The 27,500-nt window shown below is 42.4% G+C and overlaps 2 protein-coding genes across 2 annotated transcripts in view; both read right to left on the bottom strand.

Moving 5' to 3' along the window:
* The window catches only part of hapln4 (hyaluronan and proteoglycan link protein 4), a 17,535-nt gene extending 8,235 nt beyond the window's left edge, over window positions 1-9,300 (bottom strand). Inside the window, exons 1-2 of the mRNA XM_061028552.1 lie at window positions 9,076-9,300; window positions 1,608-1,737 (exon numbers count right to left, since the gene is read on the bottom strand). Of these exons, the coding sequence (XP_060884535.1) occupies window positions 1,608-1,737; window positions 9,076-9,078 (133 nt within the window). The 5' untranslated portion in view covers window positions 9,079-9,300. The remainder of the gene's footprint in view (window positions 1-1,607; window positions 1,738-9,075) is intronic.
* Window positions 9,301-19,279: 9,979 nt separating this feature from the next.
* Window positions 19,280-27,500, bottom strand: part of tm6sf2b (transmembrane 6 superfamily member 2b) — a 17,232-nt gene continuing 9,011 nt past the window's right edge. Inside the window, exons 6-11 of the mRNA XM_061028539.1 lie at window positions 26,327-26,409; window positions 25,840-25,964; window positions 25,109-25,210; window positions 24,444-24,536; window positions 21,662-21,781; window positions 19,280-19,739 (exon numbers count right to left, since the gene is read on the bottom strand). Of these exons, the coding sequence (XP_060884522.1) occupies window positions 19,503-19,739; window positions 21,662-21,781; window positions 24,444-24,536; window positions 25,109-25,210; window positions 25,840-25,964; window positions 26,327-26,409 (760 nt within the window). The 3' untranslated portion in view covers window positions 19,280-19,502. The remainder of the gene's footprint in view (window positions 19,740-21,661; window positions 21,782-24,443; window positions 24,537-25,108; window positions 25,211-25,839; window positions 25,965-26,326; window positions 26,410-27,500) is intronic.

Below are 27,500 nucleotides of genomic sequence, written 5' to 3'. Positions count from 1 at the left end.
AAGGTTTTTCTGCGTTGCCGTGTCGAGATAAAGACACCGACAATTATCCCTGGCAGCCTGCAATTAGTGCTGTCACCGCTCTCTGCTGTCTGCAGAGGTGTTTACCGCGAGCCGACAAGAAGCGAGACGTGTTTAATGAAAAGCACTGATAGCAGCGCTGCAGCTAACTGACGTCAAATAAATCCACATTCTCATTGTATCACTGAGCTCTCAGGTTACAGAGAAACCCGGCAGAGGTGAGAGAAGTTAACAACAAGCTCCACAGTTTGCCTCCTCTCAATCTTGTTATCGGACAGACCGGTGGCCCCTTCAGGTTTTTCAGAGTCCCTGTTCATGGTCTACACACAGGCAGCTTTAAGTTAGAGCAAACAAAAGCTCATTAAACCTTAGCCAACCCCGCCTGAAAGACAGAACACAAACAATAATGTGATTTACTAAAAAAGAATCATAGACTTCTCCAGGTCCAGATGTTTCTCTTCAGGCGCCCTAGAACCGGTTTAGAGGATCCTTTGAGGGTCCAGCTTCAGAGGAGGTACTCTCCCAGCTCGGAATGATTCATCGTTAATCAATTAATAACCGATTGAAAATGTATTAACCCACAATCTGTTTACAGTTTTACCTGCAGTCACATGTAATACCATTTTATACCAAAAGAGGGCGTCCGTCAGATTTGCAACTCAGAAAAACTGCTGTTATTACGACTAAAGGAAGAAGCCATATGGAGCAAAGTGAGTCTGAAATGCAGCGGTCAGCAGAGGGAGCTGTCTGTGCACAAGACTCTGGCCCTGATCCCGTAGATGTGTTCATCTGGCTAAATAAAACCCACCAGGTCTTACACAGTGAGTAGAGTATTTTATGAGCTCACAACTCACTCCTGAACGTGCAGATAGATATTTTAATTTGCCTACAAAACAGAAGGTTTTATTTCACTTTAATACAGAACTTTATGTGGATTTTAAAAAGGAGTTTCATCTGGTCAGCCTTGTTAGAAACGGCAGTAGCGCCCGACGGTATTGTTTTGTTAGCAGCGCCGTGAAATAAGGACAGTCATACATTTAAAAGAGAGAGAGCCTTGATGTTTTATTAGTTCAAACTGATTGTATTTAATGAATTAATATTTAAAGTAACTACTGTGCTGCTATAATGGTTTCAATAAAACATAAACTGAGAAAAAGACGTTATTAATGATTCATCGATTAATTGATCGCTAAGATGTTCAACTATCGGTGAAGAAAAATGACACAAGAGGGACTTTAAGAGACGTAAGTCCTCGTTGATTGGTCCAGTGAAATATATTATTATTATAAAAGTTCATATCGACCTTTAACGTGGTGGTGGGGATGCCGACAGATGGTGAGGACTCATAGGCCCAGCATCTGGTCCACTATACGATCCTGTCCCACATCTGGTCAACTATATGATCCTGTCCCACATCTGGTCCACTATACGATCCTGTCCCACATCTGGTCAACTATATGATCCTGTCCCACATCTGGTCCACTATACGATCCTGTCCCACATCTGGTCCACTATACGATCCTGTCCCACATCTGGTCTACTCTATGATCCAGTTCTGTAAGAATCAGGAGAGAAGAAGGTTTCCTTACCGAGCACGTGCACCACCTTCCTCCTTCCCTTATCGTCTGCAGGCAGCGAGGTCACAGAGAGGGCCCACGTCAGGATGAAGACCACAGAAAACCTCTTCCCAAAGGCCACGTCCCGCAGCTGCTTTGAGGACTGAAGGAAGAACCCAAAAAGACTGTAGGCAGTATCGTTCAGAGAGGAAGGACAACATGAGGTCTCTGTTTCACCTGAAGTGTTAAAACCATCATCACACAGACGAGGAGAAACTGGACGGATCCATGCTCACACTACAAGATGTGACAATAATGACCCATCACAGACTACAGGACGTTACTAAGATTATAACGCCCCGCAGAGGAACAACCACATCACATGACCTCAGGTTAACGTCGCAGCTGGAGGTTAAATTTATGATTTTAATGTTTTGAGCAGAGAGGGAAAAACACTTTTAAACAGTTTGGGTGAAGAAATGTCTGAAGAGACGAGGACAACATGGATCGAGCTGTCAGATGTGTATCAGGTCACGTGCAGGTTGCGTCCTGCTGCCGGTCGCCATGACTACTGTCCACTTATCACTGTCCTCCCTCGCTCTTTCTCTCATGGTTATTGTAGTGATACCAGACTAAAATATCAAACATGTGATATAAATCGCGAACGTCCCTGACGATCTCCGAGCAGATCGAGGATGTTAAGACTGGATCTTTATACAACTCTAAAAAATAATCTGGTTCAGAGCGACCTCGAGTTTGGAACACCACTGTGATTATCGGGAATCGGTCTGATGATCCTGCAGTCTGAGCCAGGCTTAAAGACTTTATGACAGTTTCAACCTCAGAATCACAACTTTGAGTTCACTCAATGTAACTGATGTAACAGAGTTCATCCCATGCAGCTTGTGTAGAGTCCAGCCCCGCCCCCCTTTGCATGTTGCCTTCAAGTCCTGCTGAAAGCCCAAATGTTGGGTCTCTGTGAGCCGGACCGAGCGTAGCAGGAAACTGAATTATTCCAACGTCCTCATAAGATAAGGTTAGCAGCCTGTGCTGTGTTTGGTTTCAGAGCTCCTCTGTGCAGAGTGCCAGCTGCGGAGCTTACAGTTACAGCATGAAAGGAGGAGATAGACCTCACAGGATCCAGTCAAGACTTTAAGCTTGTTTGGAATGGCCAAGGACGAGAAAGTTTCACTCAGACAAAGAAATATATCCGGACCTGAACTTTAAAAGAACACAATATATGTTGTGTTTTCTGTTCATGTACATATAAGAAGGCAAAGAGACTAAATCACTTCTTGAATCTTCACTATTTGAACAGCCTCTAGGGCCCGTATTCACAAAGCCTCCTAAGTACTAAGAGTTTCTCCTAGTGAATAAATTCTAAGAACATTTTTAGAATCAGGACATTTTCTAGGAATTTCCCCTCAAAGTTAGGACTAGATCCTTGTAAAGATAAAAGATATTCACAAAGTGTCTTAGCCCTGAAGAGAGCTCCTAAGCTGTAAAACTGTTAGGAGGAGTGAGGAAGACTTTTAACAGGATGAAGAGTTTCTCAAGCTGAGGAGGAAACAGAGAAATGTTCTTCAAACACTGAATGAATATTATTTTTGACTCATAGTTAGGCCGAACAGACAGAAATGATTCATGCAGACATTTCAATCTCTCTCTGACTTTATTCAGTACAAAGTGAGACATGTTGAGTTTGTCTACATGTGGTTACCTCCACAGGTGAACCCAATCACTAATTAACTCTTCACCTGCTGATGTAACGATCATCATGTGAAGAAGCTACTGCACAAGTGAGCATGTGATTTCAAACATTTTGTAGGCTATATACTTATAAAGTATGTCTTACATATGATCACACAAATGCTAATATCATGTCTGACTAGATTCTATGTTTGACTTTTTTTCTCCATTTTGTTGGATTAAAGGAAGATTTAAAGGAACAATTTTTCACACTTAAATGTAGCAGAAAGCTACGAGCATCATAAAGATCGCTAGCATTAGCATGCTAACACAACAATGCAGGGCGAGTTTTTTTGGTTTCATGCTGGTGCTCAAGGGCGACATCTGCTGGATCAGAAAATTGCATATTCTTCTTTTAACCAATCACAGCTTCTGAAAAAATGTGTGGTACCTAGCAACGGGGTCAACCACGCCTCCTCACTAAGATAAAAGTTTCTGTCTCTTCCACGCTCAGAGTCGCTCTGAGAACGTTCCTAAATCACTCTTAAACTTAAAATCCTTGATAGGAATTTTTCAGCTAAGTTAGGAGCTCTCTGAGAGGATTCTCAGAATGTTTGTGAATAAGGACTCGCCTGGCCGTAAAACAAAGATCCTGGTTAACCCTTCTTGAGCGGGGTTCGCACTACAAGGTAATTGGGCTGATTTGGGCCTGATTCCCTCCTTCCGACCAAAGTCAGCAAAGGCCAGACTATCTGATGTTTCCAGATGTTCCTGAGGAGTGTTTAGAGGGATATTACCCTCCACGATCTGCTCGGACGAAGATGGGGGCCGCCGCGATTTCAGGGCAGGGAAAGCAAGGTGGGGAGAACATAGAGGACGGCTAGCCAATCAGGAAGCAAGCTGACATTAGAAAAGGAGGAGTAACTTGTTGATTAGTGGCAACAACGCGAGTGTCAAATGACATGTCAAAACAAACCACAATCCAACCGACGAGGACAGAAGCTGAACCGTAATGTTTACCGTAATGTTTACCATAATGTTTACCATAATGTTTACAGTAATGTTTACCGTAATGTTTACAATAATGTTTACCGTAATGTTTACAGTAGTGTTTACAGTAATGTTTAGCATAATGTTTAGCATAATGTTTACCATAATGTTTACAGTAATGTTTACAGTAATGTTTACCGTAATGTTTACAGTAATGTTTACAATAATGTTTACCATAATGTTTACAGTAATGTTTACCATAATGTTTACCGTAATGTTTACAACAATGTTTACAGTAATGTTTACCGTAATATTTACAGTGATGTTTATAGTAATGTTTACAACAATGTTTACAGTAATGTTTACCATAATGTTTACAGTAATGTTTACAGTAATGTTTACCGTAATGTTTACAGTAATGTTTACAATAATGTTTACAGTAATATTTACCGTAATGTTTACAATAATATTTACAGTCATGTTTACAGTAATGTTTACAATAATATTTACAATAATGTTTACTGTAATATATATAAGTTAGGAGCTCTCTGAGAGGATTCTCAGAATGTTTGTGAATAAGGACTCGCCTGGCCGTAAAACAAAGATCCTGGTTAACCCTCCTTGAGCGGGGTTCGCACTACAAGATAATCGGGCTGATTTGGGCCTGATTCCCTCCTTCCGACCAAAGTCAGCAAAGGCCAGACTATCTGATGTTTCCAGATGTTCCTGAGGAGTGTTTAGAGGGATATTACCCTCCACGATCTGCTCGGACGAAGATGGGGGCCGCCGCGATTTCAGGGCAGGGAAAGCAAGGTGGGGAGAACATAGAGGACGGCTAGCCAATCAGGAAGCAAGCTGACATTAGAAAAGGAGGAGTAACTTGTTGATTAGTGGCAACAACGCGAGTGTCAAATGACATGTCAAAACAAACCACAATCCAACCGACGAGGACAGAAGCTGAACCGTAATGTTTACCGTAATGTTTACCATAATGTTTACCATAATGTTTACAGTAATGTTTACCGTAATGTTTACAATAATGTTTACCGTAATGTTTACAGTAGTGTTTACAGTAATGTTTAGCATAATGTTTAGCATAATGTTTACCATAATGTTTACAGTAATGTTTAGCATAATGTTTACAGTAATGTTTACAATAATGTTTACTGTAATATTTACCGTAATGTTTAGCGTAATGTTTACAGTAATGTTTACAGTAATGTTTACCGTAATGTTTACAGTAATGTTTACCATAATGTTTACAGTAATGTTTACTGTAACATTTACCGTAATGTTTACAGTAATGTTTACAATAATGTTTACAGTAATGTTTACCGTAATGTTTATAGTAATGTTTACAATAATGTTTACAGTAATGTTTACCGTAATATTTACTGTAATGTTTACAGTAATGTTTACAATAATGTTTACTGTAATATTTACCGTAATGTTTACAATAATGTTTACAGTAATGTTTACCGTAATGTTTAGCGTAATGTTTACAGTAATGTTTACCGTAAAGTTTACCGTAATGTTTACAATAATGTTTACAGTAATGTTTACCGTAATGTTTAGCGTAATGTTTACAGTAATGTTTACCGTAAAGTTTACAGTAATATTTATAGTAATGTTTACAACAATGTTTACTGTAATGTTTACAGTAATGTTTACCATAATGTTTACAGTAATGTTTACAACAATGTTTACAGTAATGTTTACCGTAATGTTTACAGTAATGTTTATAGTAATGTTTACAACAATGTTTACAGTAATGTTTACCATAATGTTTACAGTAATGTTTACCGTAATGTTTACCGTAATGTTTACAACAATGTTTACAGTAATGTTTACCGTAATATTTACAGTAATGTTTATAGTAATGTTTACAACAATGTTTACAGTAATGTTTACCATAATGTTTACAGTAATGTTTACAGTAATGTTTACCGTAATGTTTACAGTAATGTTTACAATAATGTTTACCATAATGTTTACAGTAATGTTTACCATAATGTTTACCGTAATGTTTACAACAATGTTTACAGTAATGTTTACCGTAATATTTACAGTGATGTTTATAGTAATGTTTACAACAATGTTTACAGTAATGTTTACCATAATGTTTACAGTAATGTTTACAGTAATGTTTACCGTAATGTTTACAGTAATGTTTACAATAATGTTTACAGTAATATTTACCGTAATGTTTACAATAATATTTACAGTCATGTTTACAGTAATGTTTACAATAATATTTACAATAATGTTTACTGTAATATATATAAGTTAGGAGCTCTCTGAGAGGATTCTCAGAATGTTTGTGAATAAGGACTCGCCTGGCCGTAAAACAAAGATCCTGGTTAACCCTCCTTGAGCGGGGTTCGCACTACAAGATAATCGGGCTGATTTGGGCCTGATTCCCTCCTTCCGACCAAAGTCAGCAAAGGCCAGACTATCTGATGTTTCCAGATGTTCCTGAGGAGTGTTTAGAGGGATATTACCCTCCACGATCTGCTCGGACGAAGATGGGGGCCGCCGTGATTTCAGGGCAGGGAAAGCAAGGTGGGGAGAACATAGAGGACGGCTAGCCAATCAGGAAGCAAGCTGACATTAGAAAAGGAGGAGTAACTTGTTGATTAGTGGCAACAACGTGAGTGTCAAACGACATGTCAAAACAAACCACAATCCAACCGACGAGGACAGGAGATGAACCGTAATGTTTACCGTAATGTTTACCATAATGTTTACAGTAATGTTTACCGTAATGTTTACAATAATGTTTACGTAATGTTTACCGTAATGTTTACAGTAGTGTTTACAGTAATGTTTACAGTAATGTTTAGCATAATGTTTAGCATAATGTTTACAGTAATGTTTACCGTAATGTTTACAGTAATGTTTAGCGTAATGTTTAGCATAATGTTTACAGTAATGTTTACAGTAATGTTTAGCATAATGTTTACAGTAATGTTTACCGTAATGTTTACAGTAATGTTTAGCGTAATGTTTAGCATAATGTTTACAGTAATGTTTACAGTAATGTTTACTTTAATATTTACCGTAATGTTTACCGTAATGTTTACAATAATGTTTACAGTGATGTTTACAGTAATGTTTACCGTAATGTTTACCGTAATGTTTATAGTAATGTTTACAATGTTTACAGTAATGTTTACAGTAATGTTTACAGTAATATTTACCGTAATGTTTACAGTAATGTTTACAGTAATGTTTACAATAATGTTTACTGTAATATTTACCGTAATGTTTACAGTAATGTTTACAATAATGTTTACAGTAATGTTTACCGTAATATTTACCGTAAAGTTTACAGTAATATTTATAGTAATGTTTACAACAATGTTTACTGTAATGTTTACAGTAATGTTTACCATAATGTTTACAGTAATGTTTACAACAATGTGTACAGTAATGTTTAGCATAATGTTTAGCATAATGTTTACAGTAATGTTTACCGTAATGTTTACAGTAATGTTTAGCGTAATGTTTAGCATAATGTTTACAGTAATGTTTACAGTAATGTTTACTTTAATATTTACCGTAATGTTTACAGTAATGTTTACAATAATGTTTACAGTGATGTTTACAGTAATGTTTACCGTAATGTTTACCGTAATGTTTATAGTAATGTTTACAATGTTTACAGTAATGTTTACAGTAATGTTTACAGTAATATTTACCGTAATGTTTACAGTAATGTTTACAGTAATGTTTACAATAATGTTTACTGTAATATTTACCGTAATGTTTACAGTAATGTTTACAATAATGTTTACAGTAATGTTTACCGTAAAGTTTACAGTAATATTTATAGTAATGTTTACAACAATGTTTACTGTAATGTTTACAGTAATATTTACCATAATGTTTACAGTAATGTTTACAACAATGTGTACAGTAATGTTTACCGTAATGTTTACAGTAATGTTTATAGTAATGTTTACAACAATGTTTACAGTAATGTTTACCATAATGTTTACAGTAATGTTTACCATAATGTTTACAGTAATATTTACAGTAATGTTTACAATAATGTTTACAGTAATGTTTACAGTAATGTTTACTGTAATGTTTACAGTAATGTTTAGCATAATGTTTACAGTAATGTTTACAGTCATGTTTAGCGTAATGTTTAGCGTAATGGATGTACAAGCTAACAGCTAGCCACATTTAGCTTGACCATCATGTTTGTTTCCTCTTCACTCTTGTTGCTGGTGATTGAATCTGTCAGTGTGTGGCGTGCTGAGTCAGCCGTCTTGTCCCTCGCCTCACACTGTCACGTTTTGTCGTTGTGTGTCGGTTCTCTCACACAAATCTTTTTGTGTGTACCCGGGCCTTACTCTGATCTCGTGCTGCTTATCTTCACGACTTCTTTCCAGCTTTTGAAGGAACAGCTGATCAGGAAACCACAGCTGTGTGTGTGTGTGTGTGTGTTTTCAGCCGCCATGTGACTCAAGTGATGCTGATGTTAATCCATGATAGATTACAGAGGAGGTAAAAACACCACATGCTCGTTTACAAAGGTTTTATCATTTGTTTCTGGAGATATTTAATATCAGCATCACTGTCTGCTAAAGGTCACCTTTTCCCACAAACAGTAACATTAGTGCTGCACAACGTAACATGTGAACAGGCCCCGATAAAGCAGAGCCACTAAAGCAGCTATGCAGAGAAAAGAACTATAAACAGCCTCCTGCATCATTTCCCTCAAGGTGAGTTCAATGAGCATCCCGGCAGCAGTCATGCAGCAGAAGGAAGTGCAGAGCGGAGCTGTGTGAACGGAGCACAGACGGTAACTTACCATGGCTGTAACACCAGGATCACAGCCCGGCTCAATCAGACGTGTCGCTGTGTGCCGTTTAACTTCTTAGCCAGGCTAAACGTTGCTCTGAAGCAGCAGCAGCAGCACTCGCCTCTCTCCCTCCCTCTCTGCTTCCAATCCCATCGCTGATCTCTCACACTGCAGGGGGAACCCACCGGTGTTTGTGGGACCTGCAGTCCTCAGATGACGCAGCACAGAAAAGGATGTGCAGACTGTGCAGCAGCAGTCCATCACAGCAGCGGTGACTGAACTCCTTTAAGTGTTCAAGAGTTAATCATTACAACCTTTATAAGGTCATCATGATGAACTATACTCGTAATAATCAGAGGGAAGCCTTCATTGGTTCAATAAACACAGACAGATTTCAGTTTGAAAGGTGGAATCTGTCGAATGTTCACACTAAAATATACTAATGAATTCAAAATGGAATAAACCCATGTTGTATTTGTTGTCGAGTATTTACATCATCTCAAATATTTCCAACAGTTCTGAAAGCCAGGGAAATCACTCATCCGCCATGACAGACACGACATGTTTATCGTTGCTATGGAAACACCAAATGCTACCATGGACTGTAAATATAAAAGAATAGAGCCTGAGTGCGTCGCCCGTCTGTTCCTGCAGGAGGCGCTGGAGTCCCATCGATGGCGGTCTCCATGCTGGAAATGCTGTCTCAGTCTAACTTTCAGTCAACCTAACTACAGGCTGAGAGCTGGAGCTGAGGCGGGTTTTAAACCTCCTGACAAACCGTTACACCACGCCCACCTGTCAATCAGGTCAGCTACACGCCTTATTGTGAATAAGTCTTATCCTTCATCAAATCAAAACTGATGAGTCATCAAAACATTCACCCCCCGTACAGTGTGTGTCGATCGAAACATGAGATAATCACACCTATTTGTTTTTTTGAACCAGGCTGTAAACATGTTAATCTCTGCTGTAAAAACAGACTTTTTAGAATGGGTGTGTATGTGACTTCCTGTGCTTCTGCAGCCAGCCTCTAGTGGACACTCAAGGAACTGCAGGATTTTAAACTTCAGAATTGTCTTCATTTTTCAAGGGAGGTTGCTGCTTGGATGTTACATCAAAGTTTACAGATGAGGACATGATTTTTCCTTGTGCAGTTCATCCCTTGACGCTGTGGAAAAAAGCTGCGGGAAAACTTTCATGAGTTTCTTTTGTTAATCGTTGTTCTTTCTGCCCTCCATCTGTTAACCAATGGGATGAACAGCATCTTTGAAATGTCTTCAATGAAGTGCATTAAAGGGCCCACATTATGCTTTTTCTGCTTTTATATGCCCTTTAGTGTGTTTTCCAAGTGTCCTGTGCGTGTTTAGGCACATCTATGTGCAAAAATTCAAAGTCCGCTTCTCCTATATCCTCCTGTTAGCTGTAGCATTAGCTGCATGTAACGCTCGGTTCCTACCCTCTCGATAAAAATTTGTCAGTGCGACGTCATTGTCAGTGTGATATCACTGATCTAAGCCCATTGGCTCGTTGTGGCAAGCCCTGCAGCTCATGTTGAAATTTCCGAGAAGCGTGCTGAGCAACTGACCAATAACGACAGAGCGGATCGGCAGACCAATCAGAGCAGACTTGGCCCACGTGGGGTCTAACAGTGGGGGCTCAACAGAGTGTAGCTGACGGACTCAGAGCGTAGAGGGAGCAAGGAGGAGCAGTACATGAAAACAGACACTTTTTTCGAACTTTAGCTATTGTGAGCATACAAAAGTAGGAACATAGATTAAATATATGAACCCCAAAAAGGGCATAATATGGGCTCTTTAACAACACTACAGTACGGCCTCCTGGTTCAGCCTCTGTTCTCTTTGGGAGCTTTATATGAAAGCACAGAAAGAAACATTGCGCTGGTGTTATTGCATATTTACTGCTGAGATTCAAGTTGACTAGTCAGGTCTTTAGAACGAGGAGGTGGACCTGTCATCTGCACTGCAGCTGCCTGAGTTACTGCAGTCCTGAGTAGCTTCAATGAGAGAGGACTCATCAGGTCCTCCCTGAACTGCAGACCTCTCTGCATGAGAGACGGAGCGAGGAGGAAGAGAAGGAAACATCCTGGGCTGTAGATGTGAGACTTTAGCTTTCAGACTTTATCCACCAACATAGAGCTGTCATGAGAATATTTTTTCAATTTCTAGACTTACTAAAAATATAATAATAGATCGGCCAACGCAGAGGAATTCAGAGTTCAGGTACTTCAGAGTGGAATAACCTCCCATCATGCAGCCGCTAGAACAAGTATCACCCCCCAGGCAACGCTCTTTAAATATTGATGTAGCAGTGAGGATCTTTAAAGATTACCTGATCGCCTGGGAGGGGGAACATCTTCTCAAATAAAATGCACAACAAATGAACCGACAACGACCACAGGCTAGAGATCAGCAGTGATTCAGGGGGCCTGCTGTCGGAGAGGTTTTAGAGCCCAGTTTGCAAAGTGAGATGAAGAAAAGAAAACCATTTAGTGTTTGTGCGTTGGTGCATAAAAGAGTCCTTTGCAGACGTGTTTTACTCTTCACTCTGTCCTTGGAGAGGCATGGACGAGCAGAGGTGGTTATGCCAGCAAAAAAATCAATACAGCTATTTGTGTAGCGTTCCCCTGCCAGCTGAGGTCTGCAGACATGGACTGTTACACATTTCTACTTCAACATGAATGTGCAACTAAACGACGGGATGAGTCAGTGAAATGAGACTCACTCATGTCTGAAACTCTGCTACAGAGAATCATTCTTCAGAACAGAGACCTGGTATTTGATCTGATAAAGATCTAGCTTTACTACAATGTAAGCGACACCTGCAAGGTAGAAAAAGCCAGGACACTGGAGCTGCTCTGATTTCACACCTGACAGGCGTCATCCTCCACAGTTATCTGACCCATCTCCTCCCTTTAACGCTCTATTTAGGCTGCCAGATTCTCTCTGCTCTGTCATTCCCCCTCCGATGCCCTGCACCTGTACCAGGCTCACACTGTTAACCACGCCCCCCTCCCCCAGCTCCCACCTGGCTCCGACTATAGGGGGGTCTATGAATCATGTGAAATGAATCTGTGAGGAGTGATGATGTTGGAGCCTATAGACACAAAACACAAAGAATGTTCTTCAGCTGAAACAAAGATTTCAAACCCTAACAGTATGAGCGGTCTGACTGGAGTCTAGTTGACTGAACGATAAGCTAAATGCTACATGTAGCATTGATAGAAAGACAGACATTCTCATTATAGCGTTGTGTAGAGGACTCTGTTGCACTTCCACGTCGTTCTTTTTATGTCACGTCATACCTCAGGAGACCCCCCCTCAGGAGGGGTTCATTTTTCACAAGCTATAAAAAAGGTAGTGGTCATTAGCTATTCATCAAACACACTTCAATTCATCCTGATGCTCCTATTTGACCACCAAGAATTGAGCAGACCAGCAGAGTGTTTGAACATGAATGACTGTAAATGCTGCAGGTGTCAGATAACGTTTGTTTACATTCTCATGCACGCTGTTAAAAGAGAGAGACCTGTTAACACGAGATGAGCAAACAGATACCACTCAGTCCACTCCAGTACGAGCCAAACGTTCCTCCAAGCTGCTTTAAGGAGGAGTTTGTGTTCAACGGACTGAGACTGCAAACCATCAGAATGACCTGACAAAGTAGAAGGAAACTCTTGTTCACAAATGGAGGTCGGTGCTCGTCCCTCCCAGAGAGCGGGAGACTAACCCACTACTGAGAGAGAGACCCTCAGCATGGTTAAACCTGACCGATTTAAAGGCTTTCTATGTGATTTTTCACACTTAAATATAATATAAATCAAGTATATCCTCTGAAAATAACTCTGTGAGTCATGACTGTCTACAATGGGTGTAACACCCGAGTCCCACTGTCTGTGATGTTTTCAGAGTTTTCAGAGTCCTATCTTCAGTTTGTTTACATCGCCTGGACGGCCGGCTGACTCCTCCCCTCACGTATAAAAGTTGTTTAATTGAGGGACTAGAGAAAAGAAGAATAACATACTGTACTCACTGCTTAACTGTGTTTCTAGATCACGCTCATTTCAGGTAAATTTACATGCAGTGTGAAGATACGAGCATAATAAAGATCGCTAGCATTAGCATGCTAACACAACAATGCAGCGCGAGTTGTTTTGGTTTCATGCTGGTGCTCAAGGGCGACATCTGCTGGATCAAAAAATCGCATATAAAGACTTTAAAGGAGAATAACGCCTCTCATGTTTTTGTAGTGATGTTCATATTGTATTTTAAATGTGATCACACTTTGGATGGGATGTTACATCAGAGATCCAGTTCTTATTCCTTCCTTTACTGAAAGCATCGACTCAAACGACCCCCTCACTGTTAACCGGCTCCTCTCTCTTCTCTGCAGTGTGAACTGTTGAGATGTGTTTTTTTTCTCCTCAGCTCTGTGGTTTCAAAGTCACAGCCGAGCAGACATCTGCAGCAGAGCTCCCCCCCTGCGACTGCCATGGTGGGATTACAGAGCTGTTTGCAGTAACCACGTTTGATTTAAAGTCTCTGTCACACACACAGAATGCACCGCTACAGTATGTGGAAGCAGGGGCGACGCCACACTTCATCATGGGGGGGATTCAATTAGTCTGCCTTCTTGTGTCTGTTGGCCTGTTGCTCAGCAGTAAGAGAGGTAATTACTGAATGGACGAGAGAGAGAGAGAGGAATTTCTGTATAGAAAACAGCCTGCTCATACACATGACTGCATATCCTCCTTTATATGACTGAACAGAGTTGGCAGAAGACTTCTCATATTGTCAGATACTTTACTATCCTTTGACAGGCGCACTGAAAGTCCTCGCAGCAACCGACAATAGTCGTCTTCTAATTGAGTGTAGAAGCCTCTTACAGCTGCCCACTCATCATTTCATTCTGTTTGTTTATGCAAAGAGAAAAACTTCATTTGGAGAGAATAAGACGACGTGAGCTGTGGCAGACTCTGTGGCTCGCTGCCCACACAGAGAGCGAGCACGCCGCTGCATCACTCAGCACGGGGGGACACAAAGAAAAACACAAAGAGAATCAGACGCCATGAAACGCTCAGCTTCTGAAGATCAGTCAGGACGAGGGTAGCAGAGGCTTGTTTTGTTTCACTGCTTTAAAACCCCACAAAGGAAAGCTGTCGCTCTCTAACGGAGAGAGAGGGCGCCGGCAGCAGACGGCGGGCGCTGCGTGTTCTTCACAGTGACAGGATGATAGCAGCTGCTGTTGAAGACATATTACACATTACACCTTCTGCAGCACACTTCCTCTCCACTCTGCTCTCAGTAATGATCTGTTGTGGCACCAAGGTGTCGAGGGAGATTTGGGATCCACGCTTTGCCGGATCAGGTCTACCTGGAACTGACACCTGAACCACGTGTAGGGGTCGCCATCCTGACAGCTGTTACAGTTTTATAACACAATGAGACATCTACGATATGAATAATGTCAGCTCATAAACAATCTGCAGGATAAAATATGCTGTGTTTCAAAAACCTGACACAACCCTCCTGACCCGGATGTGTTGATGTTCAGGTGTCTGACTTCCTGTCCTGCTCGATCTGCTCTGTGGTGAAGCGATGCTCTGTGCTTTGACATCCTGCAGAAACAGAAGCCTTGTGTATCTGCTACGGATCACCCGTCAGGTCAATTTGCCCTGTACAACATCAGGAAGATCAGCTCCTGGAACAGGCTTTTGTTAGCTATGACCACTAACTGTCAGGTCGTCCTACATGCTCTATCACACCCCTGCAGATGATCAGAAACGCAGCAGCCGCTCGTATCAAATTTAAAACTCTGCTGCCCGCTTACAAAACAGCCACAGAAACATCTCCTCCTTACCTAAACTCTCTGATCCAGGTCTACACTCCCTCCCGCCCACTACGCTCTGCCAATGAAAGGCGTCTGATCCAAACTTCACAACAGGGTCCGAAGTCTCTGACTAGACTCTTCTCCTCTGTCGCCCCCCGGTGGTGGAATGAACTTCCAAACTCCATTTGAACTGCAGAGTCGCTCTGCACCTTTAAGAAAAAGCTGAAGACCCAGCTCTTTATGAACACCTACGACCTTCATGATGATGATGATGATGATGATGATGATGATGATGATGTTGATGGTGGTGATGATGATGATGTCAGCACCTGTGCTCTGCCTCTGGTCAGTTCCTGTCAGCACCTCTGGTTACTTCTGATGTTTAAGCTTTAAGCTGTTTGTTTGCACTTCCTGTCGATGTTTCCTCCTCTCTAGATCTTTGCTTCTGTTATTCTGGCTCTCTGATGTTCGTCACTTTGGATAAAGTGTTTGATGGTAGTTTTCAGGCCTTACCACAAAAGCAAAGCTCACAAGTGTAGGAGAGATATTAAATCAGTCTAAAGCCCACAGTCCTGACAGAACACGGTTCCATTTAGCATGCATCATAAGCTTATTGTACCCGGCTTTAAAAAGACAACAAGTCATCAAACTGAATAAACATGAGATGCACAACCTTTGACCTTCTGTCCAATTCATTATGTAACCACTCATTAGGAATTCATTCAGGAAGAAGATGCAGCCGACAGTCACAGCAGTCAAAAAGGAACGTCAGCAATAAATTAGCGTGACAGACGAAGTCACTAAAGGACAAATCTTCATGCTACTTATTTATTTCATATATTTATATTTCATCCATAACAATGATTTTCTGTAGACTCTTTACAAAGAGGGCAGCTCTAGACCTTTAAGTATCTACAAAGTGGAAAAATTAAAGTATATCTGTACACTCATCAGATGATGCAGCTAAAACATTTACAGCTCAGCTACTGTGTCCCCTCATGGTCACAGGCAAGTCCATCTGTGACAAAACCCCTAGAGAGGTTATACAATTGTGCACTAACAATCAGCCCATTAGGTCTCACCATTGTTATGTCATGAAAAACCTAAACATGCTAAGTTCCAACAACTACATTATATTTGCAATATAAGTGTTTGCATGGCCAGGCCCCTCTGGGGCATGGTGCGACCCCTACCATACCATACCGAAGGACCTGCTTTGGCCAGACGACCTTTGCTGTAAAGGGAGCTAACTCGTGGATAATAGTTCCTCCCAAACTTAAGACAAACCAGAGTTGCCAATATTTTAAGATGAAATTGAAAAACTTCCTTTAGAATAACCAATAGCTTACCTTTCGTTACGCAGCAGGTCCTGTTAGCATAATAAACTAGCCTACCTGTAGTTACACAGCAGGTCCTGTTAGCATGATAAACTAGCCTACCTCTCGTTACGCAGCAGGTCCTTTTAGCATGATAAACTAGCCTACCTCTCGTTACGCAGCAGGTCCTTTTAGCATGATAAACTAGCCTACCTCTCGTTACGCAGCAGGTCCTTTTAGCATGATAAACTAGCCTACCTTTCGTTACGCAGCAGGTCCTGTTAGCATAATAAACTAGCCTACCTGTAGTTACACAGCAGGTCCTGTTAGCATGATAAACTAGCCTACCTATAGTTACGCAGCAGGTCCTGTTAGCATAATAAACTAGCCTACCTGTAGTTACACAGCAGGTCCTGATAGCATGATAAATTAGCCTACCTCTCGTTACGCAGCAGGTCCTTTTAGCATGATAAACTAGCCTACCTCTCGTTACGCAACAGGTCCTTTTAGCATGATAAACTAGCCTACCTCTCATTACGCAGCAGGTCCTGTTAGCATGATAAACTAGCCTACATGTAGTTACGCAGCAGGTCCTGTTAGCATGATAAGCTAGCCTACCTGACGTTACACAGCAGATCCTGTTAGCAAGATAAGCTAGCCTACCTGACGTTACACAGCAGGTCCTGTTAGCAAGATAAGCTAGCCTACCTGACGTTACACAGCAGGTCCTGTTAGCATGATAAGCTAGCCTACCTGACGTTACACAGCAGGTCCTGTTAGCATGATAAGCTAGCCTACCTGACGTTACACAGCAGGTCCTGTTAGGAAGATAAGCTAGCCTACCTGACGTAACAAAGCAGGTCCTGTTAGCATGATAAGCTAGCCTACCTTACGTAACAAAGCAGGTCCTGTTAGCATGATAAGCTAGCCTACCTGACGTTACACAGCAGGTCCTGTTAGCAACAGCCGCAACGAGAGATTGGTTGACACATGAACGACAAATTGTTGACCTTTGACCAGTGGTGCATTAATGTTTTTCTATTGGTTGAAACAGCAGTAGCATCAGCGACAACATCGATGGACATAATTACAGGGACTGTTCAAAACGATAGATATTTGTGGGGACACAGAGCTTGAAAACAGGATGGTCCCGGTCAAATCATGACGTATGGTCACCCTAGTTTTGAGGTCAATCGTAAAGTAACACAGTTCAGGTCATGCTAAACCTTCTACTGCTTCAGTCTTCCATCGGTCTCATGTAAACACAAACTGGAGAAAATCTGCCTCTTGTTTTCTATCACTGTTTTGTTTTGCAAACGTTTGGAGCAGGTTACATAAAGATCTGTTTGGAGCTTCTCACACTGATTTGTGCCTCCATCTGTGTTCACACATGTCAGCACAGAAAGCTGCCAGGTTCTCCTGGTTTTAAAGCAAAGACGATGTTCCGCAGTGTGTTCATGACGTTGTTGTAGCTCCTCCGTCTGTTATCATGGGCTGTGGGGTTTGTTCAGGTACGTTCAGTTCTGTATGCCAGGAAGTAAAGCCAGTCACTGCTGCCAAGAAAACTCAACCTAGAAATGAGTGTCTGCACATATATAAATATACATATATATATATATATATATATATATATATATATATATATATGTATATTTGTTTTCTAGTCTTCTGACTCCTCAGAGCTCTTTTACACTGCAGGTCCACCTACACATTCACATACTGATGGTAGAGGCTGCTGAGTAAAGAGTCCATCAGTATTAACTCATCCATTCATACACATTCACACGCTGATGGTAGAGGCTGCTGAGTAAAGAGTCCATCAGTATTAACTCATCCACTCATACACATTCACACGCTGATGGTAGAGGCTGCTGAGTAGAGTCCATCGGTATTAACTCATCCACTCATACACATTCACACACTGATGGTAGAGGCTGCTGAGTAAAGAGTCCATCGGTATTAACTCATCCACTCATACACATTCACACACTGATGGTAGAGGCTGCTGTGTAAAGAGTCCATCAGTATTAACTCATCCACTCATACACATTCACACACTGATGGTAGAGGCTGCTGAGTAAAGAGTCCATCAGTATTAACTCATCCATTCATACCCATTCACACACTGATGGTAGAGGCTGCTGAGTAAAGAGTCCATCAGTATTAACTCATCCACTCATACACATTCACACGCTGATGGTAGAGGCTGCTGAGTAGAGTCCATCGGTATTAACTCATCCACTCATACACATTCACACACTGATGGTAGAGGCTGCTGAGTAAAGAGACCATCGGTATTAACTCATCCACTCATACACATTCACACACTGATGGTAGAGGCTGCTGAGTAAAGAGTCCATCGGTATTAACTCATCCACTCATACACATTCACACACTGATGGTAGAGGCTGCTGTGTAAAGAGTCCATCAGTATTAACTCATCCACTCATACACATTCACACACTGATGGTAGAGGCTGCTGAGTAAAGAGTCCATCAGTATTAACTCATCCATTCATACACATTCACACACTGATGGTAGAGGCTGCTGAGTAAAGAGTCCATCAGTATTAACTCATCCACTCATACACATTCACACGCTGATGGTAGAGGCTGCTGAGTAGAGTCCATCGGTATTAACTCATCCACTCATACACATTCACACACTGATGGTAGAGGCTGCTGAGTAAAGAGACCATCGGTATTAACTCATCCACTCATACACATTCACACACTGATGGTAGAGGCTGCTGTGAAACCCCCTCCCTTCAGGTTGAGACGACCGACTCTACCAACTGAGCCACAGCCGCCCCCATCTACAAAGCCAGTAGTGACCACATGTGACTGAATAAATGATCACTTTCATTTGCCTACGTGAGTATCTAACCATCCCATCCCTTTAAGATCTTTCTCTAAGAGCCAACGAGCTCAAAGTCTCAGTCATGAGATTCATCCTCTGGGCACCTTGAAAGTCTGCACATGCTTTATTGAAATCCAAGACATCGTTTTTTATTTCAGTCTGGGTTAAAAACAGGGCTGGATCAACAAATCGTATGACTCACATGTAATGCCTTCATTTTGAGCCAGTCCACAAGCATGGCAACAACATTACACAGATTTTTCACTGAATGCATGACTTAAGGAAACAAACATTTTAAAAGTGCTAAACCCAAAGACCCTCAGCAAAATAACTTTGTGTTTTGGCATTTAGAAATATGGCAGCATGTCATAAGTCGTCAGATTCCCTCTAAAGGTCGGAGAAGATGAAGAAGGATTACTTGTCTTTGTACTTGGTGTCTTTCTCCTCGCTGTTTGGCAAACCTGTCTGCCCCGGGAAGGGGGCGATCTTCAGGAAGAAATATTGGTTACTGTGAACTCGACAGGCCACCAGGATGGGAGTGGCAGTGTAGAGCAGGTTGAACACCAGCACAGACCAGAAAGTCTCGCTCGGGATACGATATGGAGCGGTGGTACGAGGGTGGAGGGACCCTCCAATGTGGGCCCACTGGCACTGCAGGGAGATACAGAGAAGCAGGCAGGAATGAGTCAGTGTTTTAATCACAATTATTGTATATGTCACCTGTCAGCATCCATTCTTTCACTGTCTGTTTTTCAGAGTTTAAGGTGTTTCTGACTGGAGGGACGATGGAGCGATTCCAAACTCTTATGATGGTCCTGGCCTGGTACTGTTGTTGTTGTTTTGTGTTTCAGGATTTGGCGTCATCTGGTGGTTGGTGTTGGCATGCCTGCTGGTTGTTGGGAGACCCGCCCACCTACCTGGTGATTGCAGATAGGCTTCACCTGAGTGGCAGGGCATATAAGCCGGGCGGCCACAGCTTTTTGGCTCTCTTCCTCTGGACAGCCTTGACTAATTACCTTCTGCCATTGTATTTTTGTGTTGTTTTGGAATGAACTAGACCTCAGAAGCACGTTGACTGTGTGGACCTCCATTGAATGTTAGGGCCTACACAAGCTGCTCATAACACTCTTGATGATGATCTGTTGAGATGCATCAGTCTGTTATACTTTTACACTCAGCTGGCTATAGCCAGGTAATTCTCCCCAAATACTGTATAATCAAGCTGAACTTGCAACTTGAGGGCCCCCTAGTGGCTGCAAGGGGCCTCACGCATCCCCATAGTCTGCGTATAGCTAGAACGTTCTCTGCCGTTTGGATATATATACTCAGAATAATAGCAGATGATTTGATACCTTGTCGCTTCTTTCACAGACACTAGAGAGGGGTCACCTTAGAGTTACCTTTGGTCTCTCTTCCCGGTCATGAATCTACTTCCAGAAACATTTCCTTAAAGGATAAGATGAAGCAGTCCAGAAGAGAAACCTGCAATCTCTTAAAATCAGCTAAATGATTATATATTCAACGTTCCCCTCGTGGTTCCGTGTTCCTTTCTTTCTGTCAGATAAATCAGGGAGAGACTACAGCTGGTTTATTTATCACACAAAATGTTCTTCAGGTAAGTGCTCCAGGTTACAATAAGAAGGATGAAGCCCTGTTTGTTCTGAACTCAAACTGCTGATGAGAGCTAGAATCACTCAGAGACAGAAAATCATTTCATTCACTGCCCCCCCGTCAGGGCCCCCCGTGTCTTCACACCGTGTCTTCACAGACCCCCCATGTCTTCATGACCCCCCCATCCCTGTCAGAATTCAGATTAAACTTCTTCTCGTTTGGTGTTTTCAGACTGAACTGATCTGGAGACTATTTGAAAAAGGAACTACCCACTAGAGAGTTCCCTGAGAACTACAAACCATGGGGACTTTTTTTTCTGTCGCCATGGTGACAGCTGATATGAACCTTAGAGCGACGTAAGCCGGCCGACAGTTGCTAGAGCAACGTCACGAACGCAACATAACTGACAATATGGAGAACGCCGTGGCGGGAGCTGTGTGTGGTTGAGTTTATGAATATTACTGAGTTTGAATGGCAGGAAATACTCTCAAAGATTTTTATATTCTGCTTTGAAGAGTCCAAACCAGGTTGTATTTCCTCCGTCGCATAAACATTCAATAATGCCTGGACTCATAGTACCTGTGGAGTAGAATCATTGAAGAGAGGGAGGGTTCCAACAGTTCAACAATGAAAAAGTTCCTGCAGTTCGAAAACGCTTCTGGTCTAGCTTTGTATGCTCCTGTTTACATCACTGAGCTCCTGAAGGAATACAACCCTGGCAGGACCCTGAGGTCCTCTGATCAGGGTCTGCTGGTTGTTCCTAACAGAAAGATTCAAACTAGAGGAAAGCAGCTAAAGACCCCTCTGTTCAGACTCTGTTTGATCTGTCTGTGTTTCATTTCATTTAACTGTCTTTTTTTTACTGTGAAGCACAGTAATGTGCTGAATAATTATACTTTACTCTTTAACTTGTTTACTTTATGCAACAACAGGTTCACTTATTGACTGTTAGCCTTCATTACCTGGATCATGGCTCCAGCGAAGAACATGGTCCAGTCCGACATCCATGTGCACCCAGGCTTGAGGAGACCGTAAGCAAAGGCACCCAACAGAGGCAGTCCATAGAAAAACAAGTGCAGCATCTACGGAGACAAATGCAACAGCAGTTTAGTCTAAAGTACTGTTTCATATGAATATAGGGTTAATATGTAACTCTGACCCTTAGTGTTTAAAATGGGTACTGCAGTCTAAATTCTAAACATTGTAGAGAGCTGTCTCCCCCCCTCCTCTCTAGAGTGGATGCTCACACAGGTCACCATGTGGTGGACTCTGAAGCTTCAGTGTTTATCCAGCTCTGCATGGGTCTGTAAACCTTTCTGTGTTCTAACCTCTCTCCATTTTTCAAAATCATCTCCAATATTGATCCTAGTTTGAGCACGTTTCTGCTCGTGGAGCTTATTAGAAACATGCAGAGGCTTTTTAGGTCGGGTACAATCACTTCTATCTGAACCACTTCTCTTGACCACTTCCATCGCTGCAACACCTGTTGCTTTGACCTGATAACTGCTCTCATATCTGGCAAACCGAGGGGCGTCCAAAACGGCTGTGTAGGGGGGTCGCCTTAAAAGCACCTACCTTCTCTGGTCCAAACAAATCCAGAGCATTCAGGAGCAGAATCTAAAGTTAGAAGGAGGACATACTGGCTGCTGCATTGTTGTCAGAGAAGACAGCTCTTCAACATAGCATGTTTCCTTAATGTCTGATCATATAGTAAGGTACCTTTATTATTTCACTCACTACACATCTCACTGATTGGATCTGTTGAATATTTTCATTGGAGAAGTGACAGTGTTGCCCTCTTCTATTGGTGAGTTCTAGTGAATGTTCAGTAAACAGGCATTGTGGATCCACAGCAACGCAAAGAAAGACTTCCCCTCCATCACTGTCAGTCAGTGTTTGTGTTGGCCCCTGACCAACATCATTAATGCAGTACATCTTTAACCTACTCTGCATACTGCACTTCCTCTACTTGCACTCTAAAGCAGGAGAGCGCTGCTTTAAAATATGTCGATACAAATACTCTCAGAAGAATCGAAGTTGATACTGGTGGACACTCGAGGAACTGCAGGATCTAAAACTTCAGCATTGGCTTCCTCTTCAAACTAGAGGAAAGCAGTAGCCGCCCACTGCTACTGTGGGCAGCAGTAGCTCAGTCTGTAGGGACTTGGGTTGGGAATCGGAAGGTCGCCGGTTCAAGTCCCGGCACGGACCAAGTCCGGAAATTGGTCTGGTAGCTGGAGAGGTGCCAGGCCACCTCCTGAGCACCACCAAGGTGCCCCCAAGCAAGGCACCCAACCCCCCCCCCCCACAAGCCCAGGAGCACCCGCCGTGGGCAGCCCCCCCACCCCGAGACCCCTCCACCAGCGCATGTCCACAGGATCCTGTTTGTGCATGTGTGTGTATTTCAGTTCATGTTTGTGTAGCATGTTTACTAGACAGAGTGTAAAAAACAAATTTCCCCTCACGGGATCAATAAAGTATAAATTCTTCTTCTTCTTCTTCTCTTTCCACACTGGAGGTTGCTGCTTGAGTTATATACAGTCAGATTAAAACAACTTTACTCTACATTCTCTTTCTTGTTGTGTATGTTTGAGATTTATCAAGGCAGATTCATGTGCAACTAGCAGTGCATCGTTTTAACATTTCTGTCTGATATATTGTTTATTTAACTCTTTACTCTGTGCTATGGAGGGAACACAGTGCAACCATTAATTCTGAAGTGTGATGAAGTTGAATGAGCTCTCCCAAAGTCTTGGTTTCTCGTATTTGATCCTCAGTGCAGAACTGGAGTTCTCAGCCCAGACGATTACAGCGGCGGTCTCGACCTTCAGCTCAAAATGTTTGGTGCATGAAAGCCCACTCTCTCCCTCTTTATAGAAATCCTCAAATTAAACCACTGAACACTTCCTTTTCATTTGCCTCTGAGTTCTACATGAATTCTAATGAGTTCAACCCAAGGGCCTGAAAGCCAATCATGTACGCCCTTCAGTCTTTTGTTGAAACGTCTTTTTTAGTGCTGCCGTGGTAATCCTACACTTATCATTCATCAGCATCACTGAATAAAGAGGTCAGTCTCTGCAGGAACAGTTTGACCCTGTGCAAAGAAACCGAACCCTGTTTCCCTCATTTACACCCACACACATGCACACAAGAAGTCCTGATGCCACACACACACAGGCTCGCTGAGACATACTTTCACATGCTGCACACACACACATCCTGCTCCCACCCAGAGAGCTGCTGGAGGAGGGGGGGCTTTGGTAGAGGGATTAGCTTATCAAGTTCTCAGCATGCGGTGCATCTGTCTGATCAATGACTTGCAATTGTGCCTCGACTTCAGCCCCAACAAGGTCTTTGGATAACCTATCGACAAAGCTGTGTACTCCCAACAAAACAACAAAAACCCTCAGACGTGTAGGGTCGCAGTGAGAAAATAAAAGGAGATGAGACGCGCCGCACGCCACAGTAATCATCTCTTTTCCATCTTACACAAAGGAAAAAAAGGGAGACAGGGACACTCTGCCTCTCAACCCCTCGCTCATTGTTGCTGTAATGATGAAAAATGTCTGTGTAATCTACAGGCAGAGAGAGTGGAGGCGATGAGGGCAAGCTTCCAGCACTCTCCGAGTGATGTCCATGAGAGCAGGGCTCCATTATGTGGCTGGTTATTTTCAAATGAAGCTTCAAACTGCAGACACACGGGCTGAGTATGGAGACACAAAAGAGGAAAAGAGAATCACTCACCATGACTCTGGGGTAGCCCACAGGATCCTTCAGGTAGGGCTCAAAGTGCTTTAGGTAGACCGAGCAGGCCTCCAGTGGAGAGTCCAGAGCCACCTGTGCAGAAGAAGAGGAAAATCATAAGCTGTTCTCACTCCTGAAGATATCTAGATGATTTCATGATATATGATATTCTCCTGATCTGGTTGTTCATGTATGCACCTAACTTTCAGTCAACCTAACGACAGGCTGAGAGCTGGAGCTGAGGCGGGTTTTAAACCTCCTGACAAACCGTTACACCACGCCCACCTGTCAATCAGGTCAGCTACACGCCTTATTGTGAATAACTCTTATCCTTCATCAAATCAAAACTGATGAGTCATCAAAACATTCACCCCCCGTACAGTGTGTGCCGATCGAGACACGAGATAATCACACCTATTTGTTTTTTTGAACCAGGCTGTAAACATGTTAATCTCTGCTGTAAAAACAGACTTTTTAGAATGGGTGTGTATGTGACTTCCTGTGCTTCTGCAGCCAGCCTCTAGTGGACACTCCAGGAACTGCAGGATTTTCACACTTCAACATCAGGTTCATTTTTCAACACCGGAGGTTGCTGCTTGGTTTCCATGTGAATTGTGCAGCTGAAATAACTCAGCCCTCTCTGTGGATGACATGAGGTCACTCACCAGGCCTCTGAGGACGGTGAAGGCCATGGCGGCGAAGAGCAGCAGCAGCAGGATCATATCCTTCGGACGCCAGATCAGCTTCATGGTCTGAGCGTGCATGGCCTGTTGGGAGAGGTCAACATGAACACAAAGCAGCTGGTTAGTCGAGGTCTTTGGTTTCATTAGAGCTGTGTTGGATGGTACGACTGGGTTTGTTCTCTGTGATAATAAAGATATAGATAGAGCCGCAGACTGCACATTCATGCAACCAAACAAACGTGTGTTTCAAAGAGCAACTCATCAACAGAAAGAGCGACACATGGCCGACCTCGACAGCTCTCAGGTTCTGGATAATTTTCTTTTTTGCAACATTGTGTTTATTGGGCAATCCAGACATAGTTCATTTATCCAGACATAGTTCATTTCTTACATCATTATTCTTTTTTTTTTCTTTTTTTATAATGTTATACAAAACAATAATAGAATGCAGAAGAAGAAAACTAAATTGTTATAATAATATCTTAGTTTGCCCTTTTTGGGGGGGAATGGAGAAAAATAAAACAACAAAAAACAAGCAACCCACATAAAAAAAAAACCCAGACACACAAACCCAAAACAAAACAGACCAAAACAAAAAAGTGACACACACATCACCAATGACATAACCATGATTTAATTTCAGTTTCTGGATCATTTTCAACCAGCTCACACTAAATCCATTCCAGGGTGGACTGTTCATGCGTCAGACTTACGTTATATCCACCGATTAGCGGTCTGTCCTTGGGCCGGCTGAATATTGTAATGGCGCCGATTATAGGCATCAAAAGGAAGAGGAAGTTGATCCAGAAGGCTGGACGAATCTCTGACGCATATTTACCTGAGATAAAGAGAGAGAGAGACTTTCATCTTTTTTGTGTCACAGTCACAGTGAACATGTTGACGTGAGTGGATGATTAATCTGCACGCCAGGCAGAGACGTGCAGCACGGGGGAGTCTATCACAACACAAGAGAGAGAGAACAACACATCGCCTGGAGAGAAGTTTGATCTCATGACACTTATGTATTCAGTTTGAAAAGACAACAACAGATGCTGCATGTCGGTTTGCTGCTTTGTTCTCTGGGCTGTGGCGGCAAGAGAGGCGTGGGCTGATCTGTGACACTGATGCTACACGGCGGTGCAGATGTTCACTTCATTACAGCTCGTGGTTACAGGGACGGGAACAGAAGATGAGGCTCACCTGCAACTATCCCAGTGATGAACACGCTCATGTTGGCCGACAGAGACCCCGCCCAAAACAAGCCGATGGTTCGGTACGCCTTCCTGGGAGAGACACCAAAAGAGACTCTGCTTTATACAGGTGTAGAGACAGCAGGTAGGACACTTCTCACACATTCATCATAAACATTATGTGTATTTAAAAACCAGCCCAATGTCTCCCCGGGGTACGCTAGAGCGTTTAAAATAAGGATTTACTTTGCATGCTCACCCCTCGCCCCAGGGCAGCGCTCGCTCTGAACTCATGAACTCACTGGCTGCACTTTATGACTCAGTCTCTCTAGAGGACCTCTGCTAAAAATATTCTTTTATTCAGGCTTTGAGATGAGTTCACCCTCTGAGCTTCAGTGGTGAAACCTGTTACTTCCAGAGACATGAGAGGCCTGAGGCTGCGACGAGCTGGAGGAATCACGATGTGGATGTTTAGATGTGTTACTGCTACACTCAGTGAAACCTAAACACAGCCTCCACAGCCTCGTGCAGTGACAAGCTGTTAGACGAGCGACAAGTGTAAATGTTAAAGTTTGGAGGTAAAAGTTAAAGGAAGAATGTGAGACTTTTTGATCCAGTAGATGTCGCCCTTTAGCCCCATCATGAAACCAAAACAAACTGCAGTTTAGCCACACCTCCTCCATACACACAAAATCTTTATATCATGAGATTGAAGCTTGTAACCATGACAACCAGATACCCCAATACTCTTGACAATAAAACATTTAAAATGGCAAAGGTACGAGACTGTTTACATATTTTTTCTTCCAGAGTCAAAGAACTACCCATCCCAGAATGCATTGAGAATAATCCCTCTTCTTCTTAAACGTAAATTTAGTCGGTGTTAAAGTGTTCATACTGTTAATATAAGTGTTGTTCTATGTTGCAGTTTGTGTTGTTGAATATATAAATCACATTCACTGCAGCAGAACGAGGTTATTAGCATATTTACTGTTAGCTAACTAACTAGCTAGAATGCAAGCCAAACTAGCAATTTGCATACGGCGCAGAGGGGCGGGAAACATTGCCATGGTAACAGCGACCTCCACCAATCAGAGAAGTCGCCGTGACACTGTGATCGTGGGTAGTGTAGTTCTTTTCCCGGAGATCGTGAATAAACCGTATTGTTCTTAAAGCGAGGTGGA

Source organism: Labrus mixtus, chromosome 3 (assembly GCF_963584025.1).
Source record: "Labrus mixtus chromosome 3, fLabMix1.1, whole genome shotgun sequence".
Classification (NCBI taxonomy): Eukaryota; Metazoa; Chordata; class Actinopteri; order Labriformes; family Labridae; genus Labrus; species Labrus mixtus.
Note: the sequence above shows the minus strand (reverse complement) of the source record. Positions and strands in the feature narration are given on the sequence as shown.